The sequence below is a fragment of the Geotrypetes seraphini genome, chromosome 10 (assembly GCF_902459505.1).
Source record: "Geotrypetes seraphini chromosome 10, aGeoSer1.1, whole genome shotgun sequence".
Taxonomy (NCBI): domain Eukaryota; kingdom Metazoa; phylum Chordata; class Amphibia; order Gymnophiona; family Dermophiidae; genus Geotrypetes; species Geotrypetes seraphini.
The window spans coordinates 102,539,669-102,557,930 of NC_047093.1; the positions used below are offsets into that span (position 1 = coordinate 102,539,669).

The 18,262-nt window shown below is 36.9% G+C and overlaps 1 protein-coding gene across 4 annotated transcripts in view; it reads left to right on the forward strand.

Annotated features, from left to right (window-relative positions):
* FKBP15 (FKBP prolyl isomerase 15) overlaps positions 1 to 18,262 on the forward strand; it is a 337,919-nt gene that overhangs the window by 45,294 nt on the left and 274,363 nt on the right. For all 4 annotated transcript variants that reach the window (XM_033960334.1, XM_033960337.1, XM_033960335.1 and 1 more), the window contains 4 exons: positions 95 to 173; positions 1,687 to 1,756; positions 2,905 to 2,979; positions 15,395 to 15,493. In XM_033960334.1, the coding sequence (XP_033816225.1) occupies positions 95 to 173; positions 1,687 to 1,756; positions 2,905 to 2,979; positions 15,395 to 15,493 (323 nt within the window). The remainder of the gene's footprint in view (positions 1 to 94; positions 174 to 1,686; positions 1,757 to 2,904; positions 2,980 to 15,394; positions 15,494 to 18,262) is intronic.

The window sequence follows — 18,262 nt, forward strand, 5'->3', positions numbered from 1 at the left end:
AAAATTAGAGGCAGTTTATAAATTTAAAGTAATGTAAGAACCTCAAACGTAACTAATTTGATGCTTACATGTCTATTTTATTTTTTGCTTTTAGTTGATAAAAAGACATCTAATTTAACAGCAGCGGAAGCTCCACAAGTGCTGTTTGCTACTGCAGTCCATGCTTATCGATTGTAAGTATGCTGTTCACCATGGTAAGCGGAGAGTCTTTTGGTTTTCTCCCCTGTGATCTGATAATTTTTACCCCTATGACCAGAAAATTATCAACCTAGTGACTTGCCATTAACCAGCTCTGTAGTTCTCTCTTGGGAACAGAGTAAGTGTAAACTATATAATGGGATTTGTGTGGTGCAGTCTGTCAGGTTTGTTCGTGGCCCCCACAATATTAAGTGGTAGGGGTTAAGTGAGAGGCGCCCTGACAAACGCCCGGTCCCAGGTTCAGTTCCCTCACTGAAGACTCACCAGGAAGTAGAATCAAAGAGGCACAGCCAGAGGTGATTGCATAAAGAATATATTATAGAAATAGTCTTACAGAAAAGCAATATTCTGAAGCATTACAATAATTAAGCATTACAATTAAGCAGAGAGCAAAGCAGTTTCCCTGCCTTACATAGTTCAGAGACAAAGTGACAGAGAGTCTGAAGTTCTAGGGAGAGCCAGAGAGAGAGAGAAAGAAAGGACAAGAGAGCCAAGAGATAGATAGATAGATTGATAGAGCAGAGAGGAGGCTTTTATACCTTGGAATCTTATTCTGAATATAGAAATTATTGTATGTCCCAGTATCTTTCTGTTTAGAATTTGTAAACTGTTTGAAACAATGGTTAATTTAATTGATAAAGGAGGGTGTGATACTTGCAGGCATGGAGATGGGATTAGTCTCTGGCTTCTTTGTCCCATTCAAGCAGCCTATCTTCTTGATCTGTGTACCTGGACCCATTGTCCTAAGCACCCTCTTAATTAGACATTAACACCTTTTAGCTAGTCATGATTCAATCAGGGCTACTTAAAACAGTTTCCCTGCCCTCAGGGTCTATCTGCATTCACATGCCAGAGTCAGATTGATATAATTTCCCATAGGCCTTCGCTGACATAAGTAATGCCAACTGAAAATGCTGAATGGTAGCGATAGCTATACTGACACAGTCAATATATTTATTATATACAGGCACTTTCTCTGCCCCTACTGGGTTCACAATTTTATTGTACTTGGAGCAATGGAGGGTTAAATGACTCTGCCCAGAGTTACAAAGAGATGCAGTGGGAATCAAACCCATTTCCCCAGGTTCCCAGTGCACTGCACTAACTGCTAGGCTACTCCTAAGTGTGTTCATCACTTTGTCATACGTTTGAGGTGGATTCAGAATTTACACTTCATCATCATCATACTGCTAAGGTACAGTTTTCATTTTTTGAAACATTTAGAACATAACTTTTGACTTTCTGGAGTAAACTGGTGACTAAATCGGTGGACCTTTTGATCTTGGGTAAGTAAACAAAATAATTTTTTTTTTTTTTTTACATTTTTACTCTTCTCTAGTTTACACAGTTTTAATGGACAAGAATGTGTGAAACAGGAGCAGAGATACAGTTGCATAGTGTACAGGAAAATAGCACAGTCTTTGCCAGCATGAGCTGGCACTTTGATGCCTATTCCTACTAAAATATATTACCTTTTTTCTTTTAAAGTGTCAACGGTCAATATGTGAAACAAGGCAAATTTGGAGTAGCTATTCTGGCAAATCATGCCACCAAAGAGGTGAGAGTGCACCCATAGCTTTTGCATATTGCTGTGCGTTGATAGAGCAACTTTAAAAACTCGGCAGATGAATGAAAAATTCAGTGGCATATTAAAGGTGGGCGAGAGGGGCAGTCCATCTTGGGCACCATTTTCCTCAGGGCGCCAGCAACCCTCCTCTTCGTCCCGTCCCACTCCTTCCTCTGCCATGCGCCTGCCCCTTCCTTTCCCCGTACATTTTTAACTTCGGTGCGAGCAGCCTCCAACTTACTGCCTGCCTGCTTACTCTCCCACCCAAAATTTTTTTAAAAAAGCTCAGGTACATTAAAGTTGGCAAATTTTTTATAAACTTGGGTTTTAGCTGAAAACTTGCTCAATTTTGAGACACCTGCAAAGTTGTTGAGGTGCCTACAAAGTTGCTACATGCTTATATTTAGGCACTCAAGTTGGGAGCCTAGTGTTAAGCACCAAATACACTTAGGGCTCCTTTTATCAAGGTGCGCTACGGGGGTTAGCCTGTCGGACATTTCATCACGCGCTAACCCCTGCGGCAAGCCAAAAAACTAATGCCTCGTCAATGGAGGCGTTAACAACTAGTGCGGCAGGCGGTTTAACGTGCGGTATTCCGCGTGTTAAACCCCTACAGTGCCTTGATAAAAGGACCCCTTAATGTATATTAAATTTTACTGTACTATTTGGCTTCTACAGGTCACAGCAGTTTACAATTTAATAAAATTACATAAAACAAATTGTAAGAATGGACCTCCATTAAAAACAAGGTAGACCTACAAATTTAATTTTGTTCCCTGATCAAGGACTGGGTTGAAAATCATTTTTTTTGTGTTGGATCTCTGTGCTTAGTTCCTAAAATTAAGCGTATTTACTTAGAAACCTGAATTTCAATAATTACTTAGGTTGTATTTCTTCCTCGCTCCCCCCTCCCTTATTCTGGTAAGCCTACCATAACATGCTTAGGGAAATGCAGAGGGAAGGAGGAAAGGTGTGTCTGTTTCTAGGTGTAATACAATTTATTCTTACTGGATTTTTTTTTCCATCATAGCTTGGTTTCCTTTTTATTTAGACATATCTCAACAGATCTTAAAAACCAAACTGTGGTGGGAACCTTAGTAATTTTAACCAATTTCTTTTTCTTTGTTTTTGGACTCCAGTACAGGATTCTCTTGTATGTCAGCCAGCAGCAGCCAGTCACAGCTGCAAGGATTCATCCAGAATTCATCTTTACGGTAAGGGTTACAACATGCAGAGTCTTGAGTGGGGATGATGTTTAGTACAGTAACTGCACTTATCATTAACCACTGAAAATGTCACATCAAATGCCCAATGTTATCAGTATAAGATCTATTGCTATTAGATTTTAGACACTATGATCATTTTAACCTATCATCTCCCTATCTGAGCAGGTTAATGTAGTTTAAATGATAAAAATCTGTATCTTGCACCTCAGTGTTGTGATTTCTCCCTCCCTGGGAACAGAGGAGCCAGGCGCTGAGGCAAAATCTTAGCCAATAAATTCACCTCGAAGTTAATTAATGATATAAGCCTATAAGGTTTCAGAAGTGAGTGGTCCTTTCTAGACTTTAGTAAAACAATAATGGTGGATAGATTAGCATGTAAAAGAAAGGACCCCTTCTGCAGAACCTTATCAAAATAGGCCTTTAGCGGTAAAGAAATGTGATCCCGCAACAACTTATAGAATTCAGCTAATAGGCCATCAGACCCTGGGGCTTTTCTCAAAGGGGCCTACTGCGTAGCTTCACTAATTTCAGCGCCTGATAATGGAACATGCAACCCCTGTGCGTCCTCCTCTTGCAGAACTTGGACATTCAACAAGGTCACAGGCCTTAACCTGCTCAGGGGGGAACTGCCCTAAACTGATATAAACATTCATAATATTGAGCAAACAAGGCCCCGATCTTTTGACTATCTGTAACTACTGTACTCACATGTCTCACAGCCTTGTACACCCCACCCCCCTATGGATGAGTCAAGCTGGCCAATAAGGTACCCGTATGATTCCCAAATCTGAAAAAATGATGTTTGTAATAATAATCTGACCGAATTACACGTTCATGCACTTTGAAATTAAGAGCCACCCAAGCATCCTGCAAGTTATGTCTCACCACAGCAGTACACGTCCCAATCCACCACCGTTTACATCGATCCACCTGTTTTTCCAAAATAAAGTACCTCCCTCACATATTCCCTACGCTTATGGGCCACATACGCAATTATCTCATCCCTAAGGTCCGACTTACCGTCACATGCTGTGCATTATCTGCAACAAACTGTTGCCATTTAGTCACCAGCAGTGCCTGAAATTGGGAGTCCTGATATAAATGATCTGGAAATCACCATCCTCTACGCATCCCCCTTAGGACCCCCTGCAAATCAGACCATGAACTGACAAAGTTGAACTACAGATATGCATTTTAACAACTCTAGGAAACACTCGCCTACCAAAATAATGTCAATGCACGACATAGATTGATGTGCCCGGGCTTTATGAGTATAGTCACAATCTAATGGGTGATGTACTGTGACAAATACAGAGCTAATTCAGAGTTTTTGTCTCTGAATAGCCAGGATTTACACTATGGCAGGTATGTAGTTCAGTCCCTTTAAGCCAGAGGGCTGTTAGAAGCAAGGGAAAGAAACCTACTAGAGAAATGCCTGAGTCTGATTTCCCGCCCTGGCTTAGGGGGCGTGGTTTAGAGCTCCTGAAATTTTTTATGACAATACAATCATATTGCAAAAAAAAAGTATCCATCGTAATACAAATTATATAATCCTATATAATAAAACCCTAGCCGCGCATGCGCACTTACCTGCGTGCTTCCATGATCTCTGATCTGTGATCAGTAGGTCCGTGGCAAGCAGGAGTGCGATGAGGAGTGCGATGCGGCGGCCAGACAACTCGGAGAAACAGCACAGCTGCCGACTCCCCCCTCCCGCCCAAACCACCACCGCCAAAGCCTCCTCCTGGCCGGCTCACCCGCCTTTAAATTAAGAGAAAAGCGCTGCACCGCGCTAACGCAGTCCTCGCCGTCTTCTATCCACTGTGGCCCGCCCTCTCTGACTACTTCCTGTTTCCGCTAGGGTTGACCACAGTGGATAGAAGATGCCGAAGCCAGCGGTAGCACGGTGCAGCGCTTTTCTATTAATTTCAACGCGGCGGCTGGGAAGGGGGTGGCGGAAAATGCTGATGCTGCACAGGGAAGGCCGGGAAATGCTGCTGGTGCACAGGGTACTGTGTGGGGGCAGGACCGCGGGAAGGAAAGGGGGGTAAGGGAAATGCTACTGTTTCACAGGGAAGTGGTGTGGGGAGAGGGAATGCTGCTGCTGTGGCTGCTGCACAGGGAAGTAGGGTGGGGGGAAATGCTGCTGCATAGGAGCATGGAGGGGGAAGGAATGCTGCTGTGGCTGCTGCACAGGGAAGTGGGGAGGGAAAGAAAGACAGACAACTAGCACCCGTTAATGTAACGGGCTAAAATACTAGTGAAGAAAATAATATAACAAGGAAAAATTAAACATTCTTTCAACTGTTAGTCCACAATGAAGGAGGAGTTTCAATATAACCGCAGACTAATTTATTCTACCATTTATTATTTTTTAATTGAGTTTAGAAATAATATACAAGATAACTCTTGCAAAAGAAATACAGATAAGAAAATCAAAATGAGGTATATTTAAACATAGATAGCAAAAAGAAATATCTTCCTTAGACCACAATAGAACCCTCCAGGGAAAGGAATCAGAAAATGGTGAAGAGAACCCTCTAAAGCAAACATACAGGTATTGACTTCACAAAAAATTCCAACCTTTTACATTACTGTGTTGTAAGCACTAAACTCCCCCTGTTGACAATTTCTTTTTTTTTTTTTTATATAATCTTTATTCATTTTCTTTTGTTACAACAAGTGTTTCATATAAACTTATTAAATACTTAAATACATACACTTGATATACATACTTATCATCATCAAGTTTAAGTTTTTTTAGAAAATTAATGTTATACAATTTTTATAATATTATGCAGTAAATCTAAATTTATATAATTTCTTTTGAATGTAGAATTCCCCCTCCCTCCCTCCCAATCAATCAATAATATTTAAAAACAACTTTATTGTAAATTCATTCAACATTGATATAGTGTGTAAAAATCAAAAATAAAATCCCATTTCATTCCCTTCTAATCAATTTTAACTTGGGAAAATTTAATCATTCATTACAAAATTCTGTTAATGGTCTCCATATCTTTTGAAATTTATTAATATATCCTTTTTGTGTTGCTATGGTAAGCTCCATTTTATATATATGACAAACAGAATTCCACCAGAAAGTGTAATTTAATTTGTCATGATTTTTCCAATTCAATGTGATTTGTTGTATTGCTATTCCAGTTAAAATAAATAAAAGTTTGTTATTATTTGATGTTATTTGACTTTTTGTTCTCATTGTTGTTCCAAATAATATAGTATCATATGTCAAGGCTACTGGGTTTTCTAACATCCTATTAATTTGAGGCCAAATTGATTTCCAGAATGTTAAGATGAATGGACAAAAGAATAGAAGATGGTCTAATGTCCCAATTTCAACATGACAGTGCCAGCATCTATTAGATTTAGAGCTATCAATTCTATGTAAACGTGTAGGGGTCCATAAAGCTCTATGTAAAAGAAAAAACCAAGTTTGTCTCATAGATGCTGACACCGTACATTTTAACCTCCAAGACCAAAGTCGTGGCCATTGAGATGCACTAATTTGGTGCTTTATCTCAATGCTCCAAATGTCTCTAAGACCATTTTTTGGTTTTTTATTTATATATCCGGATATTAATTTATACCACTGTGCAGCTTCATGTCCTATTGAATTTATCTGGAAACACAAGAATTCCAAGCTGTGATAATTAGTAAGATTTTTCCATTCAGGGAACCCTTCCTGAATGGATTGCTTCAATTGCAACCATCTAAAATATTGTGTTTTATTAAGATCAAATTTATGTTGCAATTGTGAAAACTCCAGCATTTTACCATTTTTTATTATGTCGTCTAGAATACGAATACCTGCTATTATCCAGTTTTTCCAGATTATTTTGAAACCGCCTATTTTGATCTTGGGGTTTAACCAAATTGTTTGAGTTGTTGATTTATTAATTGGAATAGGAGTTAGATTACTTATATATCTTAAAGTTTTCCAGTGGGTTCTGGGAGGATCCAATACATACCTTGACGTAAAATATAGGCTTGATGATACCTATAAAAGTTGGGAAAATTTACCCCTCCCTCCGCAATTGGTCTTTGCAATGACACTAATGCAATTCTGGGGTTTTTCCCAAGCCAAATAAATTTTGTTAATATCTTATTTAATTTTTTATAAAAAGAATTTTGGAAGAAAACTGGTATCATTCCCATTTGGTAACAAACTACAGGCAATATCATCATTTTAACAGTTTGTATTCTTCCCCACCATGATAAGTGTAAGGGGTTCCATTGCTCACACATCTCTGTCACTTTTTGTAATAAATTTTTTTCATTAATTTTCATTGTATCTTCCAAATTTTTTGTAATCCAAATTCCAAGGTATTTAATAGCATCTTCCTTCCAAACAAAAGAGAATGAATTAAATAAACTTTTTGTACAATGTATATTTAATGGAAGTATTTCTGATTTATTCCAGTTTATTTTATATCCTGAAAATTTTCCGAATTTTTCTATTAGTTCAAGTAGATATGGAATGGTAGTTTCCGGATTCCTCAAATATAATAGTAAATCGTCAGCATAAGCTGATATTTTGTATTCTTTATCTGAATGATTTATACCTTGTATCTCCTTTACTTGTTGGATTGCTAATATTAAGGGTTCTAAAACTATATCAAACAGTAAAGGAGACAAAGGACAACCTTGTCTAACTCCTCTTTGTAGATTAAATTTTTCTGAAAACATATTATTAATGTATAATCTAGCAGAAGGGGAGCTATATAATGTTTGTATCATTTGTGTGAATCCAGGACCTATACCAAACCATTCCATTGCTTGATACATAAATGTCCATTCTATTCTATCAAAAGCCTTTTCTGCATCTAAAGAAGCAGCAAAAGTAGGCTCGTTCATTTTCTTTGTTAAGTATAATATATGGAATGCTAGTCTAGTGTTATGAGATGAATGTCTTTGAGCAACAAATCCTGTTTGAGACATACTTATAATATGTGGGAGAGCTTTAGCCAATCTTAACGCAAGGATTTTTGCTAATAATTTTCCATCTACATTTATTAAAGAAATTGGTCTATAGTTCGACACCAAAGTGGGATCTTTATTTGGCTTTGGCAAAACTATTGTTAATGATTCAGCCATAGTGCCATTTGTACAACCTTTATTAAGTTGATATTGAAAAAGATTTAATAAATAGGGTAATAAAAAGTTTTGAAATGTTTTATAAAATTCAACTGTATAACCATCCCCACCTGGAGCGGATCCAACTCTAAGGGATTTCAAAGCTGTTTCTAATTCTTTTAGTGATATTGGTTCTTCCATACTTCGTTTTATATGTTCAGGAACTTTTGGACCCTTTAATAATTTCAAGAATTCTAAACCTTCTTTTTCTTTATTTAAATAAGTCTCGGAAGAATAAAGAGTTTTATAGAATTTTAGAAATTGTTTTAAGATTGGTTCAATTTGTGTAAGTGTTTCACCATTTTCATCTTTTATAGCAATTATTTTTGTTTTCTTTTTTTTCACTTTTAGATAATTTGCCAATATTCTTCCCGACTTATTTGAGTTTCCATAATACAATGCCTGCTGTGCAAATAAATCTTTCCTTATCATTTTTGATGATATTTCATTGTATTTACCTTTGAGTTTTAATAGTTCTTGTTGTATAGAATATTCCCATTTTTCTATTAGTTTTAATTCTAAATTTTTAATTTCTTTTTCTAAATTAGCATATTGTTTTCTATTTTTTTTGTTAAGATAAGCCGAATAAGAAATGATTTGTCCCCTTATTGATGCTTTAAATGCATCCCATAATGTTTCTCTAGAGATCTCATCTTTATCATTCATTTGAAAAAAATCTTTCATTTTTATTTGAAAATTTTCACGAAATATTGGATCAGCAAGCAATGTATTATCAAACTTCCATATTGGTCTATTTGTATTTTGATCTGTGATCTTAATTTCAATCCATACCCCACCATGATCAGATAAAATAATTGGATCAATGGCAGCTTTTGTTACTTGATGTGCTAGGTGTTTTGATATAAAAATATAATCTATTCTTGAAAAGGAATTGTGAACATGAGAACAGAATGAAAATTCCCGTCCATTAAAATGAAGTATTCGCCAAATATCTATTAAATCACAAGTTTGTATTAAATTATCTAATCCCATTGATTTCATATATCTACTTGGGTTTTTGTCCAATAGAGGATCCATAACAGCATTAAAATCCCCAGCTACTATTAGATTTGAAGTAGCCAGTGGCAATATCAATTGTTGAAGAGTTTTAAAAAATTCATTTTGGTTCGAATTAGGGGCGTATATATTAAACAACGTCATGGTAGTATTTCCCATATTCATTTCCACAATTATCCATCTTCCATTAATATCTGTTGCCTTTAATTTGAATGTAGCAGTACATTTTTTATTTACCAGAATAGCAACACCTGCTTTTTTCTTTGTAGCTGGTGAGAAAAAACAATGTTTGACCCAACCTCCTTGTAGTTTACTAGATTCAATATTTGAGAGGTGGGTCTCTTGTATAAAGCATAAATCCGCGTTTTGTCTTTTTAAAAATAATAGAGCTTTTTTCCTTTTTATCATATGATTTAGACCATTAACATTTAAGGATATTATTTTAAGATCCATTTATGCATTTTTGATATATTTTCCTTAAAATTATATGAATTAGTTTTCTTAATTTTTTTTTCCCAATTTTTAAATATTTTAGAATATACCCTTTTCCTTTTTTTTTCCCATTCTTCATTATATTTCCCCCTTCCCTTCCCTCCCTTCCCTCCCTTCCCCCCCATTTTAATATGACCACTTGGATACGCATTTTGAGGTTAGGTGTATATAACTCCTACAAGCTATTAAAATATTTAACTATATTTACTACAATTATTATTTATTTTATTTTTTATTTTTTTTTTATTTATTTATTTTTTTTTTAATTATATTTTCCCTTTAGAGGTGTTTTAATTTATTATAAATTCCCAATGTATAATTTATTTTTTGAGTTTATTATTATATTTTGGTTTGTATTATATAATAAAGTAATTGTTTTTTAACAGTAATTTCTAAGTGGTGTCTAGAAATGTTTTCATTTTTAAATATTAAGTTTAAATTATTTTCTTTTCCCTTTCTTTAAGGAAATTATTACTTATGACAACATTGTATACCACAAATTCAGTTAGATATGAATTAATTTAAAATAATGAATATTATAATTCAAATATTATAACTTATATTTTTAAGTCTTAGGTATATGTTTGAAGGCAGTCACAAAGGATGAACAGATTTCTCCACAGTCCAACCTTCAGGAGATTATCTTTTCCTTTCAAAATAGTTATTAGTATTATTCGATAATAAGTTCTTGTTTATGAGGTCATTGGCTGTTCATATTGATCGAGGAAATCTTGAAGTTTTGTAGGATCTAGAAAATTTTGAGTCTTGTTAGCAATGGTAATTTTCATTACTGCTGGATAAAGAAGGCCATATCTAGCCCCTAGAGCTCGCAGTTGGGGTCTCATGTCCAGGAATTGTTTTCTTCGTAGTGCAGTCTCTTTTGCAAAGTCAGGAACTATGTGGATTCTTGCATCCTGACATTTGAGGTTTTTGTTTTCCTTTGCTAGTTGGCAGATTTCTACTGCTTGTTGGTGTCTCAATAGTTTGAATATTAAAGTTCTTGGTCTTGATTGAAGGTTTTTATTCTGTGTTGGTATTCTGTGTGCTCTTTCTATTTCTAATGCAGTTTTGAATTTTAAAGGTAGTATTTTAGGTAGAAATTGTTCCAGGAATGTTATAGGGTCATTTTTTTCTACCCCTTCCGGAATTCCGATGATCCTTAAATTATTTCTTCTTTCTCGATTTCTGCTGTCTTCCAAGTCTCTTTTAATTTCTTCAACTTCTTTCCATATTATTTTAGATCTTCTCATGTCTGTATTCAGTTGTTCTGTATTGTTTTCTATGTCATTTATTTTATTTTCAACTATATCCACTCTTTTGGTGAGAATTGCAGCATCTTCAATTGCTTTTTTTAATTTTTTATTGCTGTCTAATACTATTTCTTTAATTTGTCTCAACTCTTCCATGACGTCAGGGGTTTCATCTGATGGTAACGGAACTTTTGAGGGTGTGTTATTTGGCTCTGGTTTTGATCTTTTATTGCTGCTACCAATACCGGAACCACTTGCTTCTGAATCATTTTTGTTTTGTTGTTTTTTAGATGTCATCTTTTGTTATTCTTTTCTTCTCTTTATCTCAGCTTATATTTACTGTCTCTTTGTATCAGTTTCAATATTTTGCCGCTTTTCTCTTTTCTTTTGAGTCTTCAATTTATGTTTTTACAATTTTGCTATATCAATTTTATAAAGAAAATAATGGTGATATTCTATCAGGATTTGTTTCTATTTTTTAAAATAGACAAAAAATTTTTTTTTCCTTTTTCTTTTTCAGCCTTTTTCTTTTCTTAGTTTTTTGTCTCAATCTTGTATTTAGAACAGACTCAAGACTTTTATTTCAGTGTTCTTAGAGCAACTGTCAGTTATTTGTCTCTAGTTCTATTGCTGTGAGTAAAAAAAATGTCAGTAGTCCTTCTCTCTATTTCTCTTCTTTCATGCCTTATCTCAGCCTCTATGAAGGCAATAACACTCAAATTAACAGCGTTTTTTCCCCTTAGGTTTTTTTTTTTTTTGGCTGGTCAATCTTTTATATGTTTATTTTACTAATTCTGTTAGTCACTTTACATCAGCGCTGAATGATTGATAATCCTTTTTTTTCTCTCCTTTTATAAGCCCAATCGCAGCCCTTACCAAGGAGAGCAATACTTTGTCTAGTATTCTTGAAGTATATGTCTTTATCAGTTTTCAGCGCCTCTCAATTATCTCGATATTACTTTTCTTCATGTTAAAAAAAAAAAAACCGTTACTCCTTTATTCTATAATCTTTCTCACAGCCAAAGCTTTTATATCGGATTCTGTTTCAATTTCAGCAGAGGAGGTTTACATTTATATTATATTTATATTAATCATTCACAGTGAAGTAAAGTCATATATTCTTTCGAAATTGGCAGCAAGGAAATGGCTCCAAAAAAAAAAAAACCGTTGCCAAGTATGTTCTACAGCAAACTTCGCTTTATCACCGGCAGGAGAATGCCATTTCAAAATAGCTTATCTCCACAGCATAACAGGCACTACGGTATTCTTCTAATATACCATTTACAAAGAAGAAAATTTTTATCTTTGTTGTTAGACAGCTCACCAACAGTTTTAAACTCCGTCAAGCTCCCGTTTTTTACACCTCCCTTCTTTGGATATAGAAACGGCACTTTTACTTTTACTTTTACTTTCGATCGTCTCTCAAACTTTCTCCGTCTTAGCCAAGGAGGTAGACCTTAATCATCACTCCATCTAGATTATAGTAAATTACTTTTTTGTAGTAATCTCTGCAAAATAAGCTTGTTTATACGGAGCTTCTCCTTCACCCGACCGTCATCATTCGCGTCCAAGCCACGCCCCCCCTTCATATCTTTAAAAGTACGTAGTTGTTCAGGTGAAAAAAACATATTTTGTTCCCAAATACTTTATAATACACTTACAGGGGTAAGCCAAAAGAAAATTCCTACCCAGCTTTATGACTTCGACTCTCATAGCAAGAAATAATTTCCTGCGCTCTTGCGTCTATCTGGTAATGTCTGGATAGATCCAAACTTTTCCCCCAGGAATGGTACTTGAGGATTAAGGAAATATTGCCTAAGTAAAGCAGATATATCCTGCTCAAAGACAAAGGAAACAATTAACGTGGTGCACTCTAAGGTCTCAGTTATTGAAGTCTCAAAAAAATCTGTGAGATTCAAAACAGCGTCTGATGGATTCTGGACACCTTCATCCGGTGTGGCTCTCATGTCCTTTTTTATAAGAGGTATATAGTAAATACGATTGACTGGTGGAATGCAGTCAGCAGAATAGTTAAAAACTTCAATCAATAATTTTTTGAACATTTGAATGGGGGGTGACTCCTAATGATTTTGGAAAATTTAACAAGCGAGCATTAGGCCTTTGATTATAGTTTTTCAATTGTTCTATTTTTCTGTTAAGAAGAATTTTGTCTTTAACCAATCCTAAGGATAAAGATTGGAGATCTTCTACTTTTTCTTTCACCTGCTTAACCTCTGAGGTTAATTGCTGCTTAGTTCCTTCAAATTTTTCAGATAAAGAATTAACAGTACTCACAAGTATTGTTAGCTCCTGAGAAGATTTGTCAACAGAAGAGTTGAGCTTCAAGAGAGCATTCCAAATGCTCTCTAATGTAACCACCGGAGATGATCTTGCTGGAGTGGAGGTTGCCACCTTCCCTTCCAAATCTTGTTGTTCAACCAAGACTTCCACTGCTTCTGCCCTTGCAATTGGGGTCTCCCTCGCGAAAGAAGGTTTGCTGGGCTCCCTCAAATCAGCTGCAGGATAGTCTGGGCATGGTGGAAGCACAGCAGCCAGAGGGGAGAGAGAAATCTCCCAGTCCGATACCTCGGCTCCTCTTTTCCCCAAGGAAACGCCAGACATCCCTCCAACATTTGGTCTGGAACTCCTAGGTACGGTAACAAAGTCCGGAATGGAGCGTTGGGTAGGGGTTGGGGTCCGGAGTGCAGGGGAATCAGTCCGGACTGTCCCCTTATGCTTCAAATGCGGCATTAGAGTTTTTAGGAATTGAAATGGACTGCTCTATAGATAGCAGTTAGAGAAGCTGTCCCGGGGCTGCCGCCATCTTGGATTCCTTCCCCCCCCCCTCCATTTATTAAAGAAATCAGACATCTAACCTGGAGTGAACCCAACCTTCTAACTTCAAACTTTTATTCCTGAGAATTGACAGGAGTACTTGCAGACCTCGCCTCTTTTTCTAAAATAAATCTAGATAATTGTGTAGAATCAAACAAAAAATATATAGCTCCTTTGAAGTTAAGCAGTCATTTACATGGAAATTTCAATACAAAGGTAACACCCAATTTTAAAACCTGGGGTCTCAATAGCAAGCATTGTTTCATCTTTTTTGTGTTAATCTGGACACATCTGGATACATTCTTATTTTTGATGCAGAAACAAAACATCTTTATATTTGAAAAACAACTTCAAAAGCCACTGTCTGAATCTAGGGCTAATTGAACAATGTAGCAAATGTAAGCTGTTCTGAGTCTGATTTCTCTAATAAATTTGTCAAGTCCAATACATCTATTGCAGGTTCCTGATGATCTTCCGGAGCTTTCTTCTTTCCCAAGAAAATATAATAAATTTTGGAAATAGACGGAAAAGAATTTTGAGGGACTTTTAGAATCTCCAAACAATATTGTTTAAACAATTTTAATGCTGAGGTAGTAGTTGCTTTACTCTCTTTTATTCTTCATTCTAATTTCTTTACTTCATTTCTAGTTGCTTTCCTCTCCACTTTCTTTTGGTTCCTACTCACCCATCCTGTTGTCCTTCCCCTACTTGTCTTCTTTCCTATCCGATATTTTATTTTGTACCCTCCTTTCCCTTTGGCACAGTAAGTCCTGTACATCTTTTGTAAGTTTGACATATGGTACCCCTTGAATGTTGTAAAATTTTTAGCTATGCTTATCGCTTACTAGTATGATTAATCGAATATCAAATTTTAAATAAAACTTGAAACATAGAATGTAGGTGAAGGGAGATAGAAGAAATACTTCACAAAAAGTGTGGTGAATTCATGGGTGAAGGAGGATAGAAGAAATACTTCATAAAAAGTGAGGTGAATTCATGGGTGAAGGGGGATAGAGGAAATACTCCACAAAGTGTGGTGAATTAATGGGATGGCTTTGCAATAGAGGTGATGAAGACAAAAATTAGTATCTGAATTCAAGAAAACTTGGGACAAGTATGTAGGATCTCTAAAGGACAGTGAAGCCCAGTTTGAGTGGAGTGTGGCCGATCAGTAGAGATTGAATCTACTCAGTTACACCTGACTTTGAGCCTCTACTGACATGCAGAATTTTCCTCTCTCAAATCCATTTCATATACTACCTGTCTCTGTGGAAGTGCTGAGTGTTAGTTGAGGGTCAATCTGCTCTGTCTCTCATATCTCCTGACTGTGGAACTGTTACATGTTAGTTGATGTTCCGCCTAACTTGTTGGTGTTGAATGATTCCTGTTGATTGGCGCTACGATCATGAGCATGATTTCAGAGCTGTGTGATACCATTGGGGGAACTCACAAAGAGCTCTCCATCTGCTGGTCGACAGACCCAACTATTCTCAGTAGTCCAGACTAGTCTGGTAGGACTAAAGCAAAAAAAAAAAACAAAAAAACCCCACAATTTCTTCATTTATTACTGACTTTGTGGTAAGGTGTACAAATTTGTGGTATGAAATGGGATCATCTTTTTGCTTCAATGTAAACTTTTTCCTTGTCTTTCTCAGGTTCAACCCAATAATTACAGCAACTTTTATGATGATCAGAGACAGAACTGGTCAGTTATGTTTGAGTCAGAGAAAGCAGCCTGTGACTTCAATAAGCAGGTAAAGATCTTTGAAATGAACAGGTGACACAGCAAGGCTGAGCATAAACACATCTTGGTTTCATGACTGTACTAGTAATCTGTTGATATATTTACATACAGTTAGTTTATAAACCTAAGTAGCTTGCCTATTTGAGTTTTATCCTGGGACAAGCAGGCAGCATAATCATCAGCTTACGGTTCCTTTGTTTTTCATTCTCTGCGGAGCAAAGAAGTTGTATTTTGGGCTCTGTCCAAATTGCATTGTCTTCCCAGAATATTTTTTGCTTTTGGCTCAGTTTTCTTTCTTTTTATATTACTAGTAATAGTCTTCCTGTGGTTCTTCTTTAAAAATAATTTTTTTTTCTAAATGTTATTTTCTTTATTTTCTTCAGTTGGGCCCTTTTTCTTTGGTATTTTCTAACTTTTTTTTTCTCAGGATGCAACCATTGAATTTTTATGACTTTAGCCACTGAGATTTTCCCTCACATGTCGAGACCTTCTTCTGATTTTAAAAAGTGCACTCTGCGCCAGCAGTCCATCTCCATCATTGACCTGCACAGTTGATGTATTCAGTGTCTGGGCCCGGAGCATCGAGTGGACACTTGTATTAGCTGTTTGACGCTGCAAAAACGCTCTCTTAAGGCTTGATAAGTTCAGCAGATAAAGTTATTTGGACCAGCCAGAGAACTGACATAGATGCCTCCCACAACATCAGATGTTGTTCCTGCATCAGGTAAATCTGCTAAGAAGCTGTCCTCTACTCCACCAGCATCGCAGGCATCATCAGCATCAAGTCCTTCAAGTACTGATGCTATCATCGATCTCCTGTGCAGTCCATCTCCTTTAGGGCATGCTTTCTCATCGAGGTTACCTATCCCTCGACACACTGCAGCACTGATGGTTCCGGCTATTGAGCCAATGGTACCAGTGCAGTCCTTCCAGGACCAAATGAAGGAGTTTTGTTCGGAGGGAGCTCAGTGACCTGTTTAAGTTGCATACAGCACCAGTGCTTACAGAAACTCCCTCCGGTACCAGCCTAGCCTGAGCATGGTACATCGAGGCCCAAGGGTTCTGGCTCAATTGACAGACATTGAGATCACATGGTACCGATGATCACTCCTCTAAATCTAAGTGCGTATCACACAGTATTGATTCCTGTTCCTTTCGAAGCAGATCAAGATCTAGACATTCTCATCCATGCACTTCATCTTCCTCTTCATCAGACCGGTACCAACATCACTGAAGGAATTTCACAGTCATTGTACTTCTCAGACAAAGAAGCATCCTTCTTCTTATTCATGTAGAGAATTTCCTGGAGTTGCAGATGTTGATTCTGATGTTTCTCAATGAGACACTGACTCTGATCTTGAACCTAACTTATCTGTTCCAGAGTCATACGGCATCCCATCAGATCTATCTCCTCCACTGCCTATCTCCTCCATCCAGAAAGATTTTGTTTTATCATATTCATCTGGCAGATGGTAAAAGCTTTGCCTGTTAAGATGGAATCGAATATTGAACCCAGAGGAGAGCTCCTTAAAGCATTGGACTTTGATGAACCTCCTAAATTGCCTCTACACAATTTCCTTAAGGAGGCTTCTTTTAAGAACTGGAAGACTCCTCACACTCTTTCTATAGCTCCAAGGAAGATAGATTCTTTACATAGACTTCAGTCCTGTCCTGGCTTTAATAAGCCACAACTGGCACACGAGTCTCTACTGGTGGTACCAGAGAGTGGTAGAAAACTGGAATTCTTTTCCAGAGACTGTTATAAGGGAAAACACCCTCCAGGGATTCAAGACAAAGTTAGACAAGTTCCTGCTGAACCAGAACGTACGCAGATAAGGCTAGTCTCAGTTAGGGCACTGGTCTTTGACCTAAGGTCCACCGCGGGAGTGGACTGCTGGGCACAATGGACCACTGGTCTGACCCAGCAGTGGCAATTCTTATGTACTCTTAAAAAATCTTCAAGTACTAGAGTATATGCTACTGCTCCACCAGGATGTGAAGGCCGCACTATGGACAAGTTTGGGTACTGCCTCTTCCAAAATTCTTTGTTGGCTAATAGGGTTTTCAGTTGTAATTTCTATATGTCATTTTACCTTAAACAACTCATTAAGGATTAGCTGATTTTCAACAGTATATTCCATCTGACAGACTTCCAGAATTTCAGGAGAGTACTCACAGCATCCTTCAAACCAAAAGTTTATAGCAAGAATAGGGGGGGGGGGGGTGCGCTATTGAGCTGAGAACTAAGAAGGCTGCATAAAGCCTTTCCTCCTTGCAGCTCCAGAAAATCAAATTGAGCGCATATATTATTTGGATTTTTTCCTGATAAAACTAGAACAATGTCTGGGAACAAATCTGACAAAGCAGAATATCAAATTCTCTTTCATCAGGCTCTAAACGCCAGAAACATGATCCTCCTTTACCAGATAAATCATCTGCCAGCAAACACATGGCAACACCTTCAGAAATAGTGATGAGGAGCTTAGAGCTTTAAAGGATCTCATTACTAAACATTATGAAGTTACTTGTGATTTAAAATAAGATCTGACATCCCTTACTGCTTCTTTTCAAGCATTGTCGAACAAGAATTGATGCACTAGAAACCAGAGCTGACACGGCTGCAATCTCAGCAGCTTAGTTTGAAGAACAGATGCAGCAAAAGTTGAAAAAACTGGAACAGGAAATTGAAGATCTCTCTATCAGGAACCGGAAGAACAATATTAGAATAATAGGACTTGCAGAAAGCTCTGAAGGAACAAATCTCACTAAATTTCTTGTG